The following is a 16,308-nucleotide window of genomic DNA, read 5'->3' on the forward strand; positions in this document are numbered from 1 at the left end:
AGCGTCCCCGGGGCCGGGCGCAGCTCCGCCGGGGCCGCCGTCCGCCGCGGAGCAGCCCGTGGTCCTGAGCACCAACAGCCCCGCCGCCCTGAAGGTGGGCACGCAGCAGATCATCCCCAAGAGCTTGGCTTCCGAAGTCAAGGTGAGCGGCAAAGCCAACGGCCAGAGCGCGGAGAGCAGGAGGGTGCTGAAGGTCCGCAGCATGGTGGAGAGCCCCAGCCTGCCCTTGGTGGCCGACGGCGAGGAGGAGGCCGAGGGCGAGCTGGACAGCCCGGGCACGCTGAGGCGAGGCCTGAGGTCGACGTCCTACCGCAGGGCCGTGGTGAGCGGCGTGGACTTCGACGGCTCTGCGAATTTTAAGAAAAAAAACAGAATGTCCCAGCCCGTACTTAAAGCGGTTGTTGAAGATAAAGAGAAGTTCTCGAGCCTGGGGAGGATGAAGGTAAGCTGTGCTGCGCGGTGACGCGCTGGTGTGAACAGTGTAGACCGCAGACTCTGTGCTGGGCTTTATTCAGTTTGCTTTTTGCTGCCAGAAAACTTTCCGTAGTTACTGATGAGTCTCACGGATCACTTATAAGTGTTGCTTTCAAAGTGAAGTGGCGGAGTCTTCAGGAACACGATTCTGTGGAAATCTGGGCAGCTCAGAAATGTGTGGACGGCAGCCTCACGCTCGGCGTTTGCTGCTGGGTTCCCCCGCACATCGAGGTTGTCTTTCACAACCAGATTGATGTTTTAAAACCCGTTTCCCAGAAAGCAGTAAACAGGAAAAAAAGAGACACTGGCTTTAATAAAGTCTGTCTGCTAGAGTAAACAGACTGACAGAAAAATAAACTTCCTCCCTTACTACTCCCTATCTGAGACATCACTCCTGAAGTATTTTTAAAATCAGAGTGTGATTTTTAAATTGGTAGAGGCCGCTTCAGGTATCTTTTTGTACCTTAATTGTAATGCCTGCAAGTAAAAGCAGAGTGCCTGTTTTTAATTCTTGATTGTAATCCCTTAGGAGTAGTAGATTTATATTGAATGTTAATGTATTAAAAATTGAATTATAGAGTTACTGAAAATATTCTTTTACTTAAGTGTATCATATAGTAATCTCATATTTCCTTATTTTTGAACATAATTTGTTACTTTTTAAAAAATGCATTGGTAGATTTCTGCAGAGTGTCTGCAATTGTGTAATAAGGTGCTCCAGACTAAGGGTTAATGCTATAGCTGTTAAAATAATTACCAGCTTTATGACAATTTTCAGCCAAATTAAAAAGTATGGTTATGGAAGGTTTTGTGAAAATGCTACAGGTGGTGAAATAGTAATAGATCAAATTGTGAACTACTGCCGAGTAGGGAGGTGGTTTGTTTTGGTTTGGTTTTGGTAGTAGACTTCAACAGTAAGTTATGTTTAAAAAAGAGGACATGACATTGTCCTGTCTGTACACAGAAAACTCTCATTTTTTTTAAACAGACTTCTTAGGCCATGTGAGTTGTTGCACCAAAACAGCTGTTTTATTTCAAAGATTTGTTTTGGTCTCAAAGCGTTAGTTTACAAAATACTTAATGGGGTGGTTCTTTGCAGAGTGCAGGGGAAGAGGCGGCCGCTCAGTCGCATCCTCCTAGGAGAGCCCAGTGACAGTGCAATGAGTTACAGGTTCACTGAACTCCTGTAACGCCAGTGTACTGTGCTTTTGAAACATAGGAAAAATGAAGCGTTTGGGAAAAACAGTATAAACAATGTGTGAGAGAAGGAAAACTAGAGTAGCTTTTCACTTTCTGCGATGAAGCAGTTGTTTTTGTGAATACTGGTCCAACATCACAAGTTTGTAGATTAGGGCCTGTTAACTTGGAGCCTAAGTATCAAATAAAATAGAAGTTCTTGTTACTGTTGGTTATTTTGCATTCTCCTTTTAATGTGTCTATGTCTCTTTCCTGTTGAAATTATCAGAAGAAAATGCTGAAAGGACAAGGGACGTTTGATGGGGAAGGTAAGCCCTTTTCTGTACAGACTTGGCAATACGCTCAGTTATGAGAGAAATGAACTTCAGGATCATTTTGCACACTTCTTTCATATGTAGTCAAAACCGGAGTACCTTGTTTTTCAGTACACGGAGTAAAACATGGCACTATAATTTTGGCACCAGGCATACTTTAGGGAATATTTTAAAGAATATAGTGTGGCAGGTTAAAAATGGGTTTTTTTTTGAAGGGCTTCTTTTCATCTTGAGCTCTTGCTGCTCCTAAAAGATGAACTGATCAATTTGTCTATCTGAGCCCTACAAGTTCTGTAGAGGTCCATAGATGAGGCTGTTCCTCCAGCTGGGACTGCCTTCCTGCCTGTTCCCTGGGACTCTTCCCAGGTGCCAGACAAGGCTTTTGTGCATCAGCTGAGGGGTGTGGGGTCATCGCTTATGGCGTGCACCTGAGTTGTTACTTTCTGAGGTTATGGTTCATGCAGCTGTCCTCTTCCTCAGGAGGCAAGGGTGGGGAGGGGAATTCCTTGACTTCGTAATCCTTTTCTTTTTCTGCTACCTAGGCTTCAAGTTTAAGTGTCAGAAAAACACCGTCCACGTATCTGCTCTTTTATGTTACTCGTTAGTTCTGGGCTTTGCCAAGTTTGCTGCTTTTCCCAGTATTTCAACCAGAAAAAAATTCTTTCCTGGTATGAGTCCATGGAAGTTTCATTATAATAATTGCTACTCTCTTGGCTTTTCTCTGCTTAATGCCTCCTTAAGGTCATCTCAGCTGCGGTGTTACCTTCCTTTTCCTCTTGTTTCTCTTCTCAAGACTTTCAACTTTGTTCTGTTTGCATTACCCCCTATCTTATTTTCAACTTTTCTCACTCTATCACCTAATGATGTTTTCTAGATTCTCTTCCATTGGCTGTCTTTTATCTTGGACTGATCCCAACTAATAACTTTTTCTGTGATGCCTCTCAGAATTCAGTTACTGTACACAATTTCCTGTCTTAAAAGGGTATAAACTGTACAGACACATTCCAAAGAACACATACAAAAGGCCGGACGGTGTATAATACTCAGGCAGGGCTGTACGGGCCGAGCAGGTGGAACAGATCCCCCAGCCCGGCGTAAGACCTCGGGAGTTGCAGCTGTGCGGGGAGCAGCCAGACCTTGCACTTCTTTCCCCTTCCTCTTGCATGGGAAAGTTGGATGTTGTCCAAAGCCTGGCCTATCTCTGAAGTACCTTTTAGAGCTTGCTTTCTTAACAGCTTAATCCGTCTGTAGGTTATTCTGGTCTTGAATTTCTCAGTCCTGTTCTGTCTGCTTTTGAAACGGGTGTGTGGTCAAGGAGGTGGGGAAATGGAAAGGGTGTGCTCCACACCTGTGGTTCTTTGCCATTGATATTACTGAATTAATACTGGCAGTACTGAAATATATGAGTGTATTTTGCTTTAAGGTTCATAGGCCTCGTGCTTATTCAAGCAAGCTTTGAAGTTTCTATTTGGAATATTTCTGACCTCAAATTTCTGAAATTTGGATCATTTCCTTCTCTTAGCAAAGTGCGAAGACTTTATTTAAAGCTGACAGAATAAAAGTTGGCATGTGTAGTGTAATGGTTTTGCAGATTAAAATAGCTAGACCTCCAGATTAGTGACTCTGCTCTACTGACACGCTTGTTCCATTTTCAAATTGCTGGCTAATTATGAAACATTGTACAGCAAACCAAGGAAGAAAAAATTGTTTTCTGTTTTTTCTTCACAAAGGACACATCTGTTCTTTAATTCAGTCAGTGTGGATCTTTTTGGTAGTGGTACAGTGATCCATTGTTACTGTACTGCACCATTGTCCACCCTAAATAAGATCCTATCTGTGTCTCCTGGAGTTTGTGAACGGCTCATTGACATTTTGGTTTCTTTCATTGTTTAAATGTTACTTATAATTTTTATGAAAGCAACTAAGCTAACTTTCTAGCAATTAATGACATACTATTGTTTTATAGAAAATGCTGTGTTATATCAGAACTATAAAGAAAAAGCTTTGGACATAGATTCTGACGAAGAGCCTGAGCCCCAAGAGCAGAAATCGGATGAAAAGGTTGTTTTTTGCTATAAGCCCCTGAGATCAACGTGGAGTCAGCTGTCCATTGTGAGTATTTGATCGTTGTATAGCCAGACAAAGACAGTATTTAAGAAAAAATTGAAGCAAGTCTTACTTGCTATTGGAGTTTTTGGCTGAAGTTTGTCATCTTCCTCTCCCTTCCAAAATATAAGGTGTCTCTAAATTTTTTTATCGACAAGTTTGCAACTATGCAGATGTTACTAATCCAAACTCAGAGGTCCAAATTCAGCTTTTGTTTAGGTTTTATGTAAGGTAACTCCCAACAGCCTACAGAAAGCCTAAGTCACGTTTTCTCAGTCAGTTTTAGTAAGTATAGACTGATGGTCCTGCCAGAATCAGTTTCCCTGGTTACCCCACACCTCCCTTTTTCTAGCGTGGGTGTTTGTAGGCTCACGTGGCCACACAAAAGACTGGTTAGAGTATGTGATTTGAAATTACTGAGGAAAAAAAAAAATCAGTGTTGTTTGTGATGAAACTAAATACAACTTTAAAATGCAAAGGAATTAATATATTAATAATTTTATGCTTTAAGATACATGTCTATTAATTTTTTTCTTTTTAAACTATGCTGGACAAAAAAAAATAAATCAAGCATGCTTCTTTTGTTGGTGCCCTGACTTTGTGCTTCCTGCAGTCACTGGACACGGCTGCTTAGGCCTTGCCTGCGCAGGGTGCTGGGAGCCGTCCTGGTGCAGGTCCTTAGGAGAGTTACGGTCTACACCAACGCGTGTTACTGTCTTCGGCTGTTCTGAACGAGGTGCTGTCGGAAAGCCTGAAAAGACAGGTTTAAATCCTGACAGTGTGTAAACTCAGAGTGAAATCTGTGCTTTGTAGTTCCTTTCAGTAAATTGGAGTGGTGTGGACCAAACCTGAAATAAGATTTACTCCTGTTCTCTTTTTATTTTTGCTAAACTTTGTTTTTTGTTTCATAAGAACAACATGGAAATCCTGATTAAGAAAAAAAAAAGTGTGTGTGAATTTACTAAAAGGGTGAATTATACTAATGAAAAGCTTCAGTTAGTTACAGACAAGTTTCTGCTGAATGATTCTAAATTACTGCAAGCCAACTCTAAGTTGATTTGATTGCATATATTTAATGGGAGCCGTTTTAAAAAAGCCAAGTATTCAGATAGTTGTATCCTGCTGTCCTTAGCACAGTCTGTAAAGCATGTGCAGTAGCTTTTTTCTTAACAGTATCATTAAGCAAAGTAGAATTCAGCTGTTTTACTTGCTAGCAGCCCTGCTAATAAGATAGCAAATTAATGATACTAGTTGATATTTCCTCAGGCTTTCCTAGTATGCATATTTTTGAGCCTAAATAAACTCAAAATTCTGTGTTTGTGAGGTTAATTTTATCCTTTGATCGTTTCTGTGGCTTCTGGAGGGATATCACTGAAATGAAGGGCTTGGGGTTTTTTTGGATTTTGTTCATGTAACTCGTAGAATGTTGTAGAACCTCATTCTCTATATGTGACACAGGAAAGTAGTATTATTACATGACGTGATCGCCTAGAATATTTGACAGCTGGTGCATATCCTATATAAATTGGTTCTTAAGCCTCAGCAAGATCTCCTAAGGCTATTTAGATTGTCTGTTTAGAAGAGCCGTCTTACAGATGTTGATGACCTTTTGCGGTTTAACGCATTGAAATATGAATCCCTGTTTGATTCAATAATTATAAAGAAGGCAAGACAATGTGGCTTTGAAAAGATTTGCTTTAACTTTCAACAAATCAAGTACTTTAAATGTAGTTAATTTGCTTAATGTTGCAAAGAAGTTTGTTTATAATGAAGTCAAATTGACTTTTTTTTTCCTACCTTCTAGCCAAACTAACAGTCAGATGTTCAACAGCTGAGGTGTTTTGGAAGGAATGCTATTCAGTAGTAATAATTATTTCAAAAGCACTAATTTGTCATGAGACCAAAATAGTATAAAGATCATTTTGGTAAGAGAACCATTCCTCTGTCATGCTTCCAGTTGTATAAACCATCTTGTTCTTTATGATTTCTAGCACGGCAAACTTGCTCAGTGTCTTTACTTGATTTACAAGGTTGGAAGTGGGGAGTATGTGGGAAAAGGTAGTGCACCATGAAAGCAAAATATGGGAATCCGAGTCTCACAGTGTCTGTGTTTATAACTCTCTGGAAAAATTACATGCTGTCAAAGTGTATTAAAAAGTGAGTGTGGGATTGTAACAGGAAGTCAGCTGGAAAACGTCAAAGTATTGGGTTTCAACATATGTTAGGAAAGAAGGAGAATAGTATGTTCATGGCACTTGTTAGCGGTGGCTGTGCTCGGAAATTGAGGGGAAGGACAGCAGAATGAATCCACTCCTGCAGGATGTTTCTTTGGCCGTACAGGCTTGGCAGCTGATGCAGTACTGACCAGACTTTCTATTTGAGGAGGGTACTGAAACCTTCATGTATGGAGTTGTCAAATCCTTGATGATAATAATAATAATAAAGGGGCTTCTCTGTCTTCCTACAGTGTACACGCATGTGTGAAACTAAGATGGAGCTTTTTGAAGAACATTTAAAGACTCTGAAATAGAGTGTTATTTAAATCCAGTTCCTTTCAAATTCCTTTCTTGAACCCTCTTCAGATTCCTGTTACAGATTAGACAGCGATCAGTAGCTAAGCAGATGACTAGGTAAAGAGACGGCTTATCTACTATCTCTGTCCCTTCCAACCTTCACCTGTTGATTTAAGAGTTTAATTTAGGGAGAACAACCAGTATTTCCCAAATATATTCCAAAAGTATCTTTCAATATTTTTGAAGAATTTCCAGCAGATCATAGGCACTGATGCTAACTTGTGCTCTATATTAAATGTATTTACTTTCCAACAAGTGCAGCATTCGGTTGGTATGGGTAATGACAGCGTGTATTACTGTGCATGCTAGGAATCACAGCGTCGGTTAGGTTGGAAGGGACATCTTGAGATCATCTGTGTGAGGAGGGTCAGTTGGAGCAGGCTGTCCGGGACTGTGTCCAGTCAGGTTTTTAATATCTCCACAGGTGGAGACCTCACCATCTCTCTGGGCAATCTGTTGCAGAGTTTGATCACTGCATCTGACTGGTGGACTTTGAACTTAAATGTCCTTACCGTCCAGCCTGGAGAATATGGTGCATGTTCGTTTTTCATTACTCCTGTCAGTGCTGCTGTGGTGCTTGTAAGATACTCTTCAGATCTAGCACTGGAAGCAGATGTCCTGTAGCATGGGTAGCCCTCATAATTATTTAATTATTTAATATTAAATGGGTGTTTTAGCATCAAGTCCTCCATTTCATGCCCAGTAGGTTCAATGTATTTCCATAGTGCTGCATCAAGATTTTGCATATTCTCTCAACTGCTGCCTCTCTAACTTGAAGCTCTTTCCAAGCTTTGGTCATTTTGTGTTTCATTTTCCTGATCATCTCTTTCTCTGGTTTGGGACAATGCAGTTGTGATTTTTCTCACTCATTTAAAAAGCTGCCCCAGGTTGCTTTACTGAGCCACTCGCAGTGTCGCCGTGCCATGGCTGCCTCTTCTCTGTGGTATCAGACAAAAACTTGCCTGGTTTTACTGTCAAGGATCTTCAGGGCTAACCTCTGCCTTAGCTCTCATTTCTCTCCCAGTGTCAAAGGGCTTATGTTCAATTTGGTTTATGGTGCAGCCACTTATTTCTTAGAGAAATATAATATTTCTGGTGAGTTCCAACCCACCTGCAGCACTTCCTTATTTTGGAGTAACCTCTTGTACGCAACCACAGAGTTAACCTGTCATTCTTTCATCTTTCCCTCCTGGTCTCCATGGTTGATTCAGTCATAACTGGGTTGCTGGGGAAAAGCAGTGCAGTGTGACAATGAGGCAACATCAGTAGCTGTAGTGTTGGGCCTCTTCCATTCTTTCTGGTTGTGTTCTTACTTAGCTTATACGAAGTGTTTGTTTACATGCTATCACAAGTGGGATTTTTACAATATTTCAGCTAAAACATTTTGTGCATCTCAAAAAATAGGAGTTGAATTTTCTTTCACAGAACATGTCAAAAATCATCTCTATGCTCTTTGGAAGTGTTGCCACCGATTAAGAATATAAGGTCGAGCCATTTGCTTCCATGAGGAATTCATAAGTGGGGTTAGTATGTACACACCCATATATGACTATAATGATTGTGAAACATAACGACAGTTTTTTGAATGTGAGTGCAGCAGTTGCCCCGTTGACCTCGCTGGAAATCTCCTGGATGCGTTCACAGGTATTTCCTGTGTCGGCGTATTTTTAGAGAAGTCCTCCGCTGCATCCAGAAGAAAAATGACATTGTACTTCCTAGTGAGTGCTTTAAAGGTTTCAGGTTGTTGATGGAAAGGTACTTAAATAGTTTAAGAGAAAGGCATCTGACTAGTTCTTGCATGTATTCAGAACTGTGTGCTTGTGGTGACGCAGGAATCTGTAAGTTGTGTTCAAAAGAACAATTGCTTGAACACCGGAATAATTACGTTATTTTTATAAGTGTATACATGTGTGCTTACGCTTTGGTGTGCATGCAAACCAAAGTGCAGCACTTCTTAATGTTGTGCCACCTTTACTCTTGAGCCTGCTGTCCAGCCTTGTGCTGCGCGGTGTGCAGGAATAAAATGGGGAATAATATATCCTTTGAAATTCCAGGGAACAAGTGGAGTAAGAAGAGAAAGCCGTTGATGATACTACTTTAGGAGCTGTTGGAGAAGACCAAAAGAGAAACGGGAGAATGGAAGTGCATCTGTTAGGTCTCATGTCCAGTATCTTTCACGTGTAGTGCTGTGCGGTGGCCTCTGTCCCCTTCCCTGGTCCAGCATGCCATACGCAGGTGACCCTCCTGATTTGAGGTCCTGTGTTTAACACTCCTCTAGGAGATGTATGAAGTCAGTCCGTCCTTGGTGCTTCACTTTCCGTTAAATGACATAATGCATGCGATTGGCATCAGGAAAGAATAAACTTCAGGGGTCTCTAGTGTGCAGTTTGGTGGTTAAGCATGCGGCTGCAGGCTGTGGAAAATGCGGCTATGGCTGGAGTTCATGGTGGTTGGATGTGGAGGGCTGGGGCCAACTTGTCTTGGCTGATTGGGCTGTAGGGTGCAGAGTGGGGAGAGACATCATCATGGGCTGAGGACAGAAATACAGGGGCACTTACTCAGGATTTTGCCATGTCTGTTAGGGTAAAGCTGGAGCTCCTCCAAGAAGAATTTTTTGGCCAACAAACTACCTGTCTGGGTAGTTTCTCTAGGCCTTTAGGTGTGTTTAGCTAAGGAAGACACTAAGATTTTTCAGGCCAACTCAGAAAATGAACCTTAGGATGTATGTGTGTCAGTCAAGAAATCTAACTTGAAAGGAGAAAGCAGTTTTCATTCTTGGTGTGTGTGTGTGTGTAAAATCCAGGGAGGTTGTGCAGGGTGACCATGATTCAACTGTGCGTGCTTTTGCTGCAGTAGTTCTGTGTGTGTGTGTCCTGGGATAGTGTTTAATGAAATTATTTAGTTCTTTGATAAGCCAAATGTCAGACATTATTGACTTTTTTTTAATTTCTGCTGGTTCATTACTGTCTTTCTGAAGTGGACAGATTCTTTAGCTGAATTCCTAGTCCATTGTTTTGCTAATTCTGTGGTTTGGGTTTTTTTTTAAATTGTATTTTTTTACAAAAGATGTTACTTATTTTTTTTTTCCCCTTAGGTAAAGAAGAATGGATTATCAGATGCGATCAGCCAGGAAGAAAGAAAAAGACAGGAGGTACTCTTTGAAGTAACACATGCGTTTTTGTTGATTGTTTAGGGATGCGCAGCACGCCTGATTTAGCGCACTCTATTTGTTGGTAAGGAGACAAGTTCATCACACTGCCTCCCGTCCAAGAGTGAAGTGGGCTTCTCTCCCCAGGAAGGATAAAAACCCCAAACCTGTCTATTGGTGATGTGCATATGTCCCCACCACGGGTCTCCTCCAGCATCCTGCGGGCCTTGCGGGAGGAGGGGGTCCTGGGTGCGCTCCCGCCAGCGGATGTAGCCTGGTTGGTGGCTGCTCAGCACCAGCAGACAGTCACTGCTGCATGCTGTGCCGGGGAAGGTGTGAAATTAACCTTGTGTTCACAGAGGGTAGGAGGTGGCACGTAAATTTTTAAAGGCAGTGAGGAACAAAGAACAGCTTTTTACACTGGCCCTCAGTTGTAACCAAGCCTGTGAACAATTCTGAAGGTGCGAGCACTGTGTATCTGGTGTAAGTAACCTTTTCCTTTCACACTGGAACGGAATAGGTGCATCCATGCTGTCAACAGTACAGGCCACAGCAGCAATTACTGATGTAGTTATCTTTTTTCTCTCTTTCCCTTTTGCTCCTTTTGTCCTCTTTATCCGCTTCCCTCTTCCTCTTTGTTCCTTTTGTCCACTTTATCCGCCTTGCCCTCCTTCCTTACTTACAGGGCTATATCAGAATGAATGAGAGGTGTTGAAAAGAATAGCCTGACCTAGCCAACTTTATACCTGCAGTTCTTGAGGTATGTCCTTCGATAGGAAAAAAACACTGTAGCATTACCTGCCATGGTAATTTGTTCCAATTATCTTCATTTCACTTCAGGACATACCTCAGTGAATGTAGCCAAGGGAGACCTGACTGGGGTTTTCTGCAGAGTTCACAGATGCGTATAGCAAACCTCAAATGTTAATTTAGCTGTGTGACCTGCAGCTGTTGTGTTCACACATGAAATACAGAAGCATCTTGTATTGCATACCTGAGATTTAGACAGTAGTTTGTTGTGGTTGTTTTTTATAGTGCCACATTTCTTTGGCTGTCTTCTTTTGCTTTTTTGGGGAAGAGGCTGTGCAGCAGTTCAGGCCACGTGTTCGGCTTTTCTGTCTCCTCCTGCTGGGAAGCTTTGAGTCACAAGGCATTTATTTCAGTCCTATATCCTTTAGGAACCTTTAGTCTATGTTTCCTGGAGTCATATTTACATCCCTTCAAAGAGAACAAGTTCTTTAGATGCCTTTTAAATGTAAAGTCTTTAATGTTACCAAAAATCTTTTCAAGCCTGAGGGATTTCTTATTTGAATATTAGAGGGCTATTCTTTCAGAGGAAGCCTAGATGAATATTCTTAAGATATAGCTGTACTACCAAGTCATGCTTTTGCTGTAATTATTTCAAATTGCCTTTTGTCAATTATCTATTCCTTAAATGCTTTTTAGAACTTATATTACGATAGCAAAAATAATCTAATATTGTCACTGCAGAAAAATATATTTGTTTGCTTTATACCTTGATTAAATGTCAGTGTCATGCATTCACATGCATCCATCTTTCAGAACACATTAATGAGATGGATCTCTGCATCTTTTGTCTAAAGAAAATGTGTCATATACACAGACTGATTTGAACTAAAATACTTTTCAATAGATCTTCTTTGTCTTGCAAGCTGGAAACTCTTAACTGCCTATGTGTGTACAAATTGCAGTATGCATCTGACCTCTTAAGAGTGTTTATTGTCCATCAGGATTCAAACATCTGCTTACCTTGGTGTTATGCAAATGAACCACAATATGATTTCAGATGTCATTCAGAAACACGGTTAGCAAGCGCCTGGGAAATGCTACCAAGCCTCTGAATGTGGTGTAGTTACTGTATGTCAAAGTCAAGGTTTTTTCTTAGTCCTTATTTATTTTTTTACTCTCCAAAATGTGTTTGGGTCATGGTAAGATGATATTCTCTCCCTTCCTTACACATTAGAAGCAAAGTACTTTTCTTTGCCCCATTTATTTCTGACCATGCTACTGACTTTCTATTACCAAACTGAAAGAAGTTCATGAGGGTCCTCAGTAAAAGCACAAACAAAACCCCTCCAAAACAATAATAAGACAGCTTGTATATTTTCCTGGGTTGAAAAATGTCTGGGTAGAAAACAATTAGGTGTGGAACTCTACAGCAGTCCTTAGGTAAATCCTTTTTTGGTGAGCACAGCTGGGAGAAGTACAATGAGACTGAAGATTGGGAATGTAATTGCTGGGCAAAGGCCAAAATGCCCATTTTGGGTAACTTTCTGCACATTGTTAGCCACCCAGTGGGTAGATTCGCTGCCAGAGTTTGGCTGCTGTATATGTAAGGTCTATAGATTCCTGAGGCTGGCAGAGCTGGCAGGCAATTTAACGTTATCTTAAGCATCACCTTTTCATATCTTCTTGCACAGCAGCATTTGCTCTTGTGAATAATATGTAGGATGTTGTAGCTGTTACCTGGCTGCTGCTGTAGTTCTCACCAGAGCCCTTCAGCTTTTTAGGTAGGTAATAAGATGGAGAGACTACCGATATGTACATTAGACTTCTTTCCTTGGGTGTGTAAGGGCCCTGTCGGTTTTCTGTGGAGTTGATAAATCTTCCTTGTAGTGCATAAACCTTTAAGGCTTCAGCTAAAGCAGGTTTGGGGTTTTTTTTGTTTTGTTCAAAGAAATCCAAAACTTATTATTTCACTATTAAAATCTCGGTTCTTTGAAGAAGACTTTTTAGAAAGGCAACAATAATTTTGAAGGCACAGGCTGGGAACATTGAGTCTCAGGATACCCAAGAGAAATTGTATTTGATCAAAAGCATACCTTAGTAACACCAGCAGAATTCACTGGACTGGAACTCTTTAAGTAATCGTGTGAGCATATACCCCCAGCAGAATGTTGTGTGTTTTTTTCCCAGTATGGGTGGTCTCAGCTGGCGGTTGGGAGTATTCAGGAAGAGTGCCTTCGACCTGCCCGTAGTCTCCCTGGCCTTTATACCTGGTCAGGGAAGAGCAGGGTCTCTGCAGAGCACATACATCAGACCATCGGAGGGAACTCCTGTAGACTGTCAGCTGCAGGCGCCTCCCTCTGCCTCTCTCCGCGTTTGCAGAGCCATGCGCAAGAGCCTTTCTAAATGATCAGATCTGCACGGTTGCATTTAAAGTATGTATTTCTCCTTCAGTTTGAGAATGCTTAGAGAAGTCTGTTGCAAATAACTAATGAAATTATTCACGCAACTATCAACATTAGTTATATTGAGAACAAAGTCCTGTTACCTCTGCTGATGGCACTGTTCCGTGTTGGTAATGCCTGGAAGGTAGCGCTGATGACAAATGTGACTTGGAGCTTGTGACAAAAGGGTTCACGAAAATTACTTAATTTTTTCCCTTGTATATACATACAAGAACTCCAGCAGATTAACAGCAAATAAAGCTGAGAGAGAAAAGATGTCTAAAAGCTGAATAAGTTTCTACATCAGAGATGGCAATTTCCAATGGAACAAGTACGTGGATTCCAAAGGCTGAGTCCCTTAAAACTTTGCTTTGCGTGTCAGCCAGCTGATGGAAGTTAGAGTGGCTACTCTTTTGAGTGGTAAGGTGATAAAGGAGAAGTTGTTGTTTGTGGGAGGGGAGGGAATGTCCTGGAGGTCTGCCTGGCTGGTCGCTAATCACTGAAGGGGATGGCGGCTGCGGCTGCCACTGCCACCCCCTCCGCTCTGCTCTGCCTCCAGGCGTCTCCCCCGGGCACACAGCTCAGCCTCTCCTGGGCCTGCCCCCGCCCCGATGGTTTAAACGTAACCAAGGTGTCACTGCTGATAGAGGGCTAAAACCTGAATTTTGCAGAGGGTTTTGCTTTTCTGCAGATGCTTGGGTAAGCAGAGCTCTGTTACCCAGGAACGCTTTCAGGTAAATAGCTCACCAGCTTCCCTTTCAGAAGAGCACAAGCAAATACTGGCTGGGCAACAGTAGCGTGATTGATACGAAGCTTTGGACCACAGAAACAGATGTGTTTGTTTTAATTAAAAACAAACAAACAAAAGCAAACAGACCTCTCAGGAGTATGAATGGGGAGTGATCATGATGTTAAAGTTTTTTGTCTTCAAACTCTGCAGTTGCATTGAAAAGTCTTAGTATAGACTTTTTTAAAAGTATCTTTTTTTTTTTTTCCTAGCATTAAATCACTTATTTCTAAGTAAATGATGCAACTATCATGGAAGTGAATATTTACGTTATAATATCTAGCTTACATCCAGTAACTTTTCTTTGCACCCCTCCTCCACGTTTCCTTTTAAAAAAGAATTAAAAAAAGCAGCCTAGTCAATATTAAGTCTGTTCTTTCCTCACTCCACTTTGCAGGCGATATTTGAAGTGATATCTTCTGAGCATTCTTATTTGCTGAGCTTGGAGATTCTGATCCGGATGTTTAAAAATTCCAGGGAACTGAGCCTCACAATGACCAAAACAGAGAGCCATCACCTTTTCTCCAACATCACAGATGTTTACGAAGCAAGCAAAAAGTAAGTGTAGAAATACAACTTCTTTATTCTTTTTAAATTATACCTGAGGGTGATTACTAGTAGTCAAAATATGTTTCAAGCAAATAACGAAATGTAGTATACAAAATAGTATCTTTACAGTTACCACAAACTGAAGGAAGAGCTGCAAGGTGGCAACTTCAGCAAAAATTTAGGCCTCACAATTTAAGAGTGGGAAGTCAAATGTTGCAGTTGTTAATATGCAGAGTCTTAACTCTTTATAGGCTGTAAATAAATTAGAAAGGAACTTGATTCTCTGAGTTTTGAGATCACCAAAATATATGTGCTCTGCAGTGCTGAAGAATCATTTAATATAATGCAAACAGCTAAGGTTTGATTTTGCGAATCATAGATTCTGGTTTGGGGATGTGAACAAGCCCCTGTTTATTTGTATTGTATTTTCCTTCGTACCTCACAGGCAGCTCCTCGAACAGCAGAGCTTTGGTTAGTACTGGCTGTGATACGTGGTAGTGTTTGCAGACTCAGGCTATGCCTTACCTATACTCCTGTTCTCTGAGGCGTCTTGCTTTTATTTGTAGAAATCTTAGCTTTTCTTCCCAGAATAGTCTATTCTTAACGTTGAACAGCTGTTGACTTTTCTGGCTGTACTCCTTTAGTAAGGAGAGCTTACGGATAGGCTGAACTGGAGATGTCGGTTACTATTTTAGTAATTGTTTGAACATAAAAGCAAGTTTCTTACTGGAATCTCGGGTAACCATTTTAGGGTGGTAACAGTTTCTTCCACAACTGTCATGCTAGTTTGAAGGTGGGTAATACAAATCACAGTGAACTTGCACGTGAGTTTGACAGACTCACCTTGCCACTGTGTTTGAGCTCACACGTAATGGGATAGGCATGGTGTTAGTTTCCCTGGAAATTAGTAGGGAAGGAAAGAACGGTCTATTTGAGCAGAAATTAGCATCCTTCAGATGTAAACAGTTCCTAAGGAAAATGTGGATACATTAAGCAGTGATACCTAGTCTTTACAGTCTGTCAAATTAAGCTGTCTGCCCTTATTAAACTGTTAAAAACTGAGCAAGAGTTTCATACTTGCCCTTAAGAACTGACTCTTGCCGGTGTTTTCCTTAATCGGTTGGATCACTGTTTACTTTCTACCCAGTACGCGATGTGCCGCATACTGTGTGACTCCGGTATCTTTATGTAAACAGCACAGGCATTTCACTGGTTATGAACAGTGCTGTGCGCGCCGCAGCGCCTGGCACCACACACTTGCATTTCTTTTAAAAAGATGATCTGCTGTGCTCTGCTTTTTTTTTTTTTTTTTTAAATTTCTTCAGTACAAAGTCAATAAGAAGGAAAACAGATACACTACCGATAGTCCCTAAGGAAAAGAAAACGTTGGCAAATCTTAAACGGTACAAACGCTGGAAAGTCTGTTTTATGATTGCTGATAATGACTGCCAGCATTATTTAATACGGGACACGGAGATGTATGTGCACTCACAGTGTACTTCAGGGTTATGAATACTTTATTTCAAAATGTTATTTAATGAGGATTTGCTTTGTTATAATTTGCTCATTATCCTCGCCTGGTTAATAGCAGTATCAGCAGGTGAATTTCTGTGGTCTACATAAGTGAAAAATAAAACTGTCTATGCTTCATTCTCATACCTTATTTCCAGTTTGAAACCAAGCACAATGGCTAAAGGACGCACACGGCCTCGTTAAGATACTGATTGATCTTAACAGTAGCACTGTGCTACTTTAAATGTATCTTTCTTTACCCGTGGAACATAAAAATACTCGACTCCTTTCAGAAACGGGGTGATGGTTGGATGAGGACTCTGTCAGACTGGGAGTATTTCTGGAGTCAGGCCTTCCCACCTTTTCAGCCTCCCCCTTTTCTTTCTTTTCCCTTTTGTTTCTTTCTTGTAGAAATTGCGATATTCTGAATTCTTTAGCATTAAACCTGTATTTACCT

General features: G+C 41.2%; 1 protein-coding gene across 1 annotated transcript in view; it reads left to right on the forward strand.

Moving 5' to 3' along the window:
- ARHGEF26 (Rho guanine nucleotide exchange factor (GEF) 26) overlaps positions 1-16,308 on the forward strand; it is a 200,452-nt gene that overhangs the window by 145,806 nt on the left and 38,338 nt on the right. Inside the window, exons 2-6 of the mRNA XM_009884477.1 lie at positions 3-442; positions 1,940-1,979; positions 3,952-4,097; positions 9,759-9,815; positions 14,188-14,348. Of these exons, the coding sequence (XP_009882779.1) occupies positions 3-442; positions 1,940-1,979; positions 3,952-4,097; positions 9,759-9,815; positions 14,188-14,348 (844 nt within the window). The remainder of the gene's footprint in view (positions 1-2; positions 443-1,939; positions 1,980-3,951; positions 4,098-9,758; positions 9,816-14,187; positions 14,349-16,308) is intronic.

The sequence above is a fragment of the Charadrius vociferus genome, unplaced genomic scaffold, assembly GCF_000708025.1.
Source record: "Charadrius vociferus isolate BGI_N301 unplaced genomic scaffold, ASM70802v2 scaffold104, whole genome shotgun sequence".
Taxonomy (NCBI): domain Eukaryota; kingdom Metazoa; phylum Chordata; class Aves; order Charadriiformes; family Charadriidae; genus Charadrius; species Charadrius vociferus.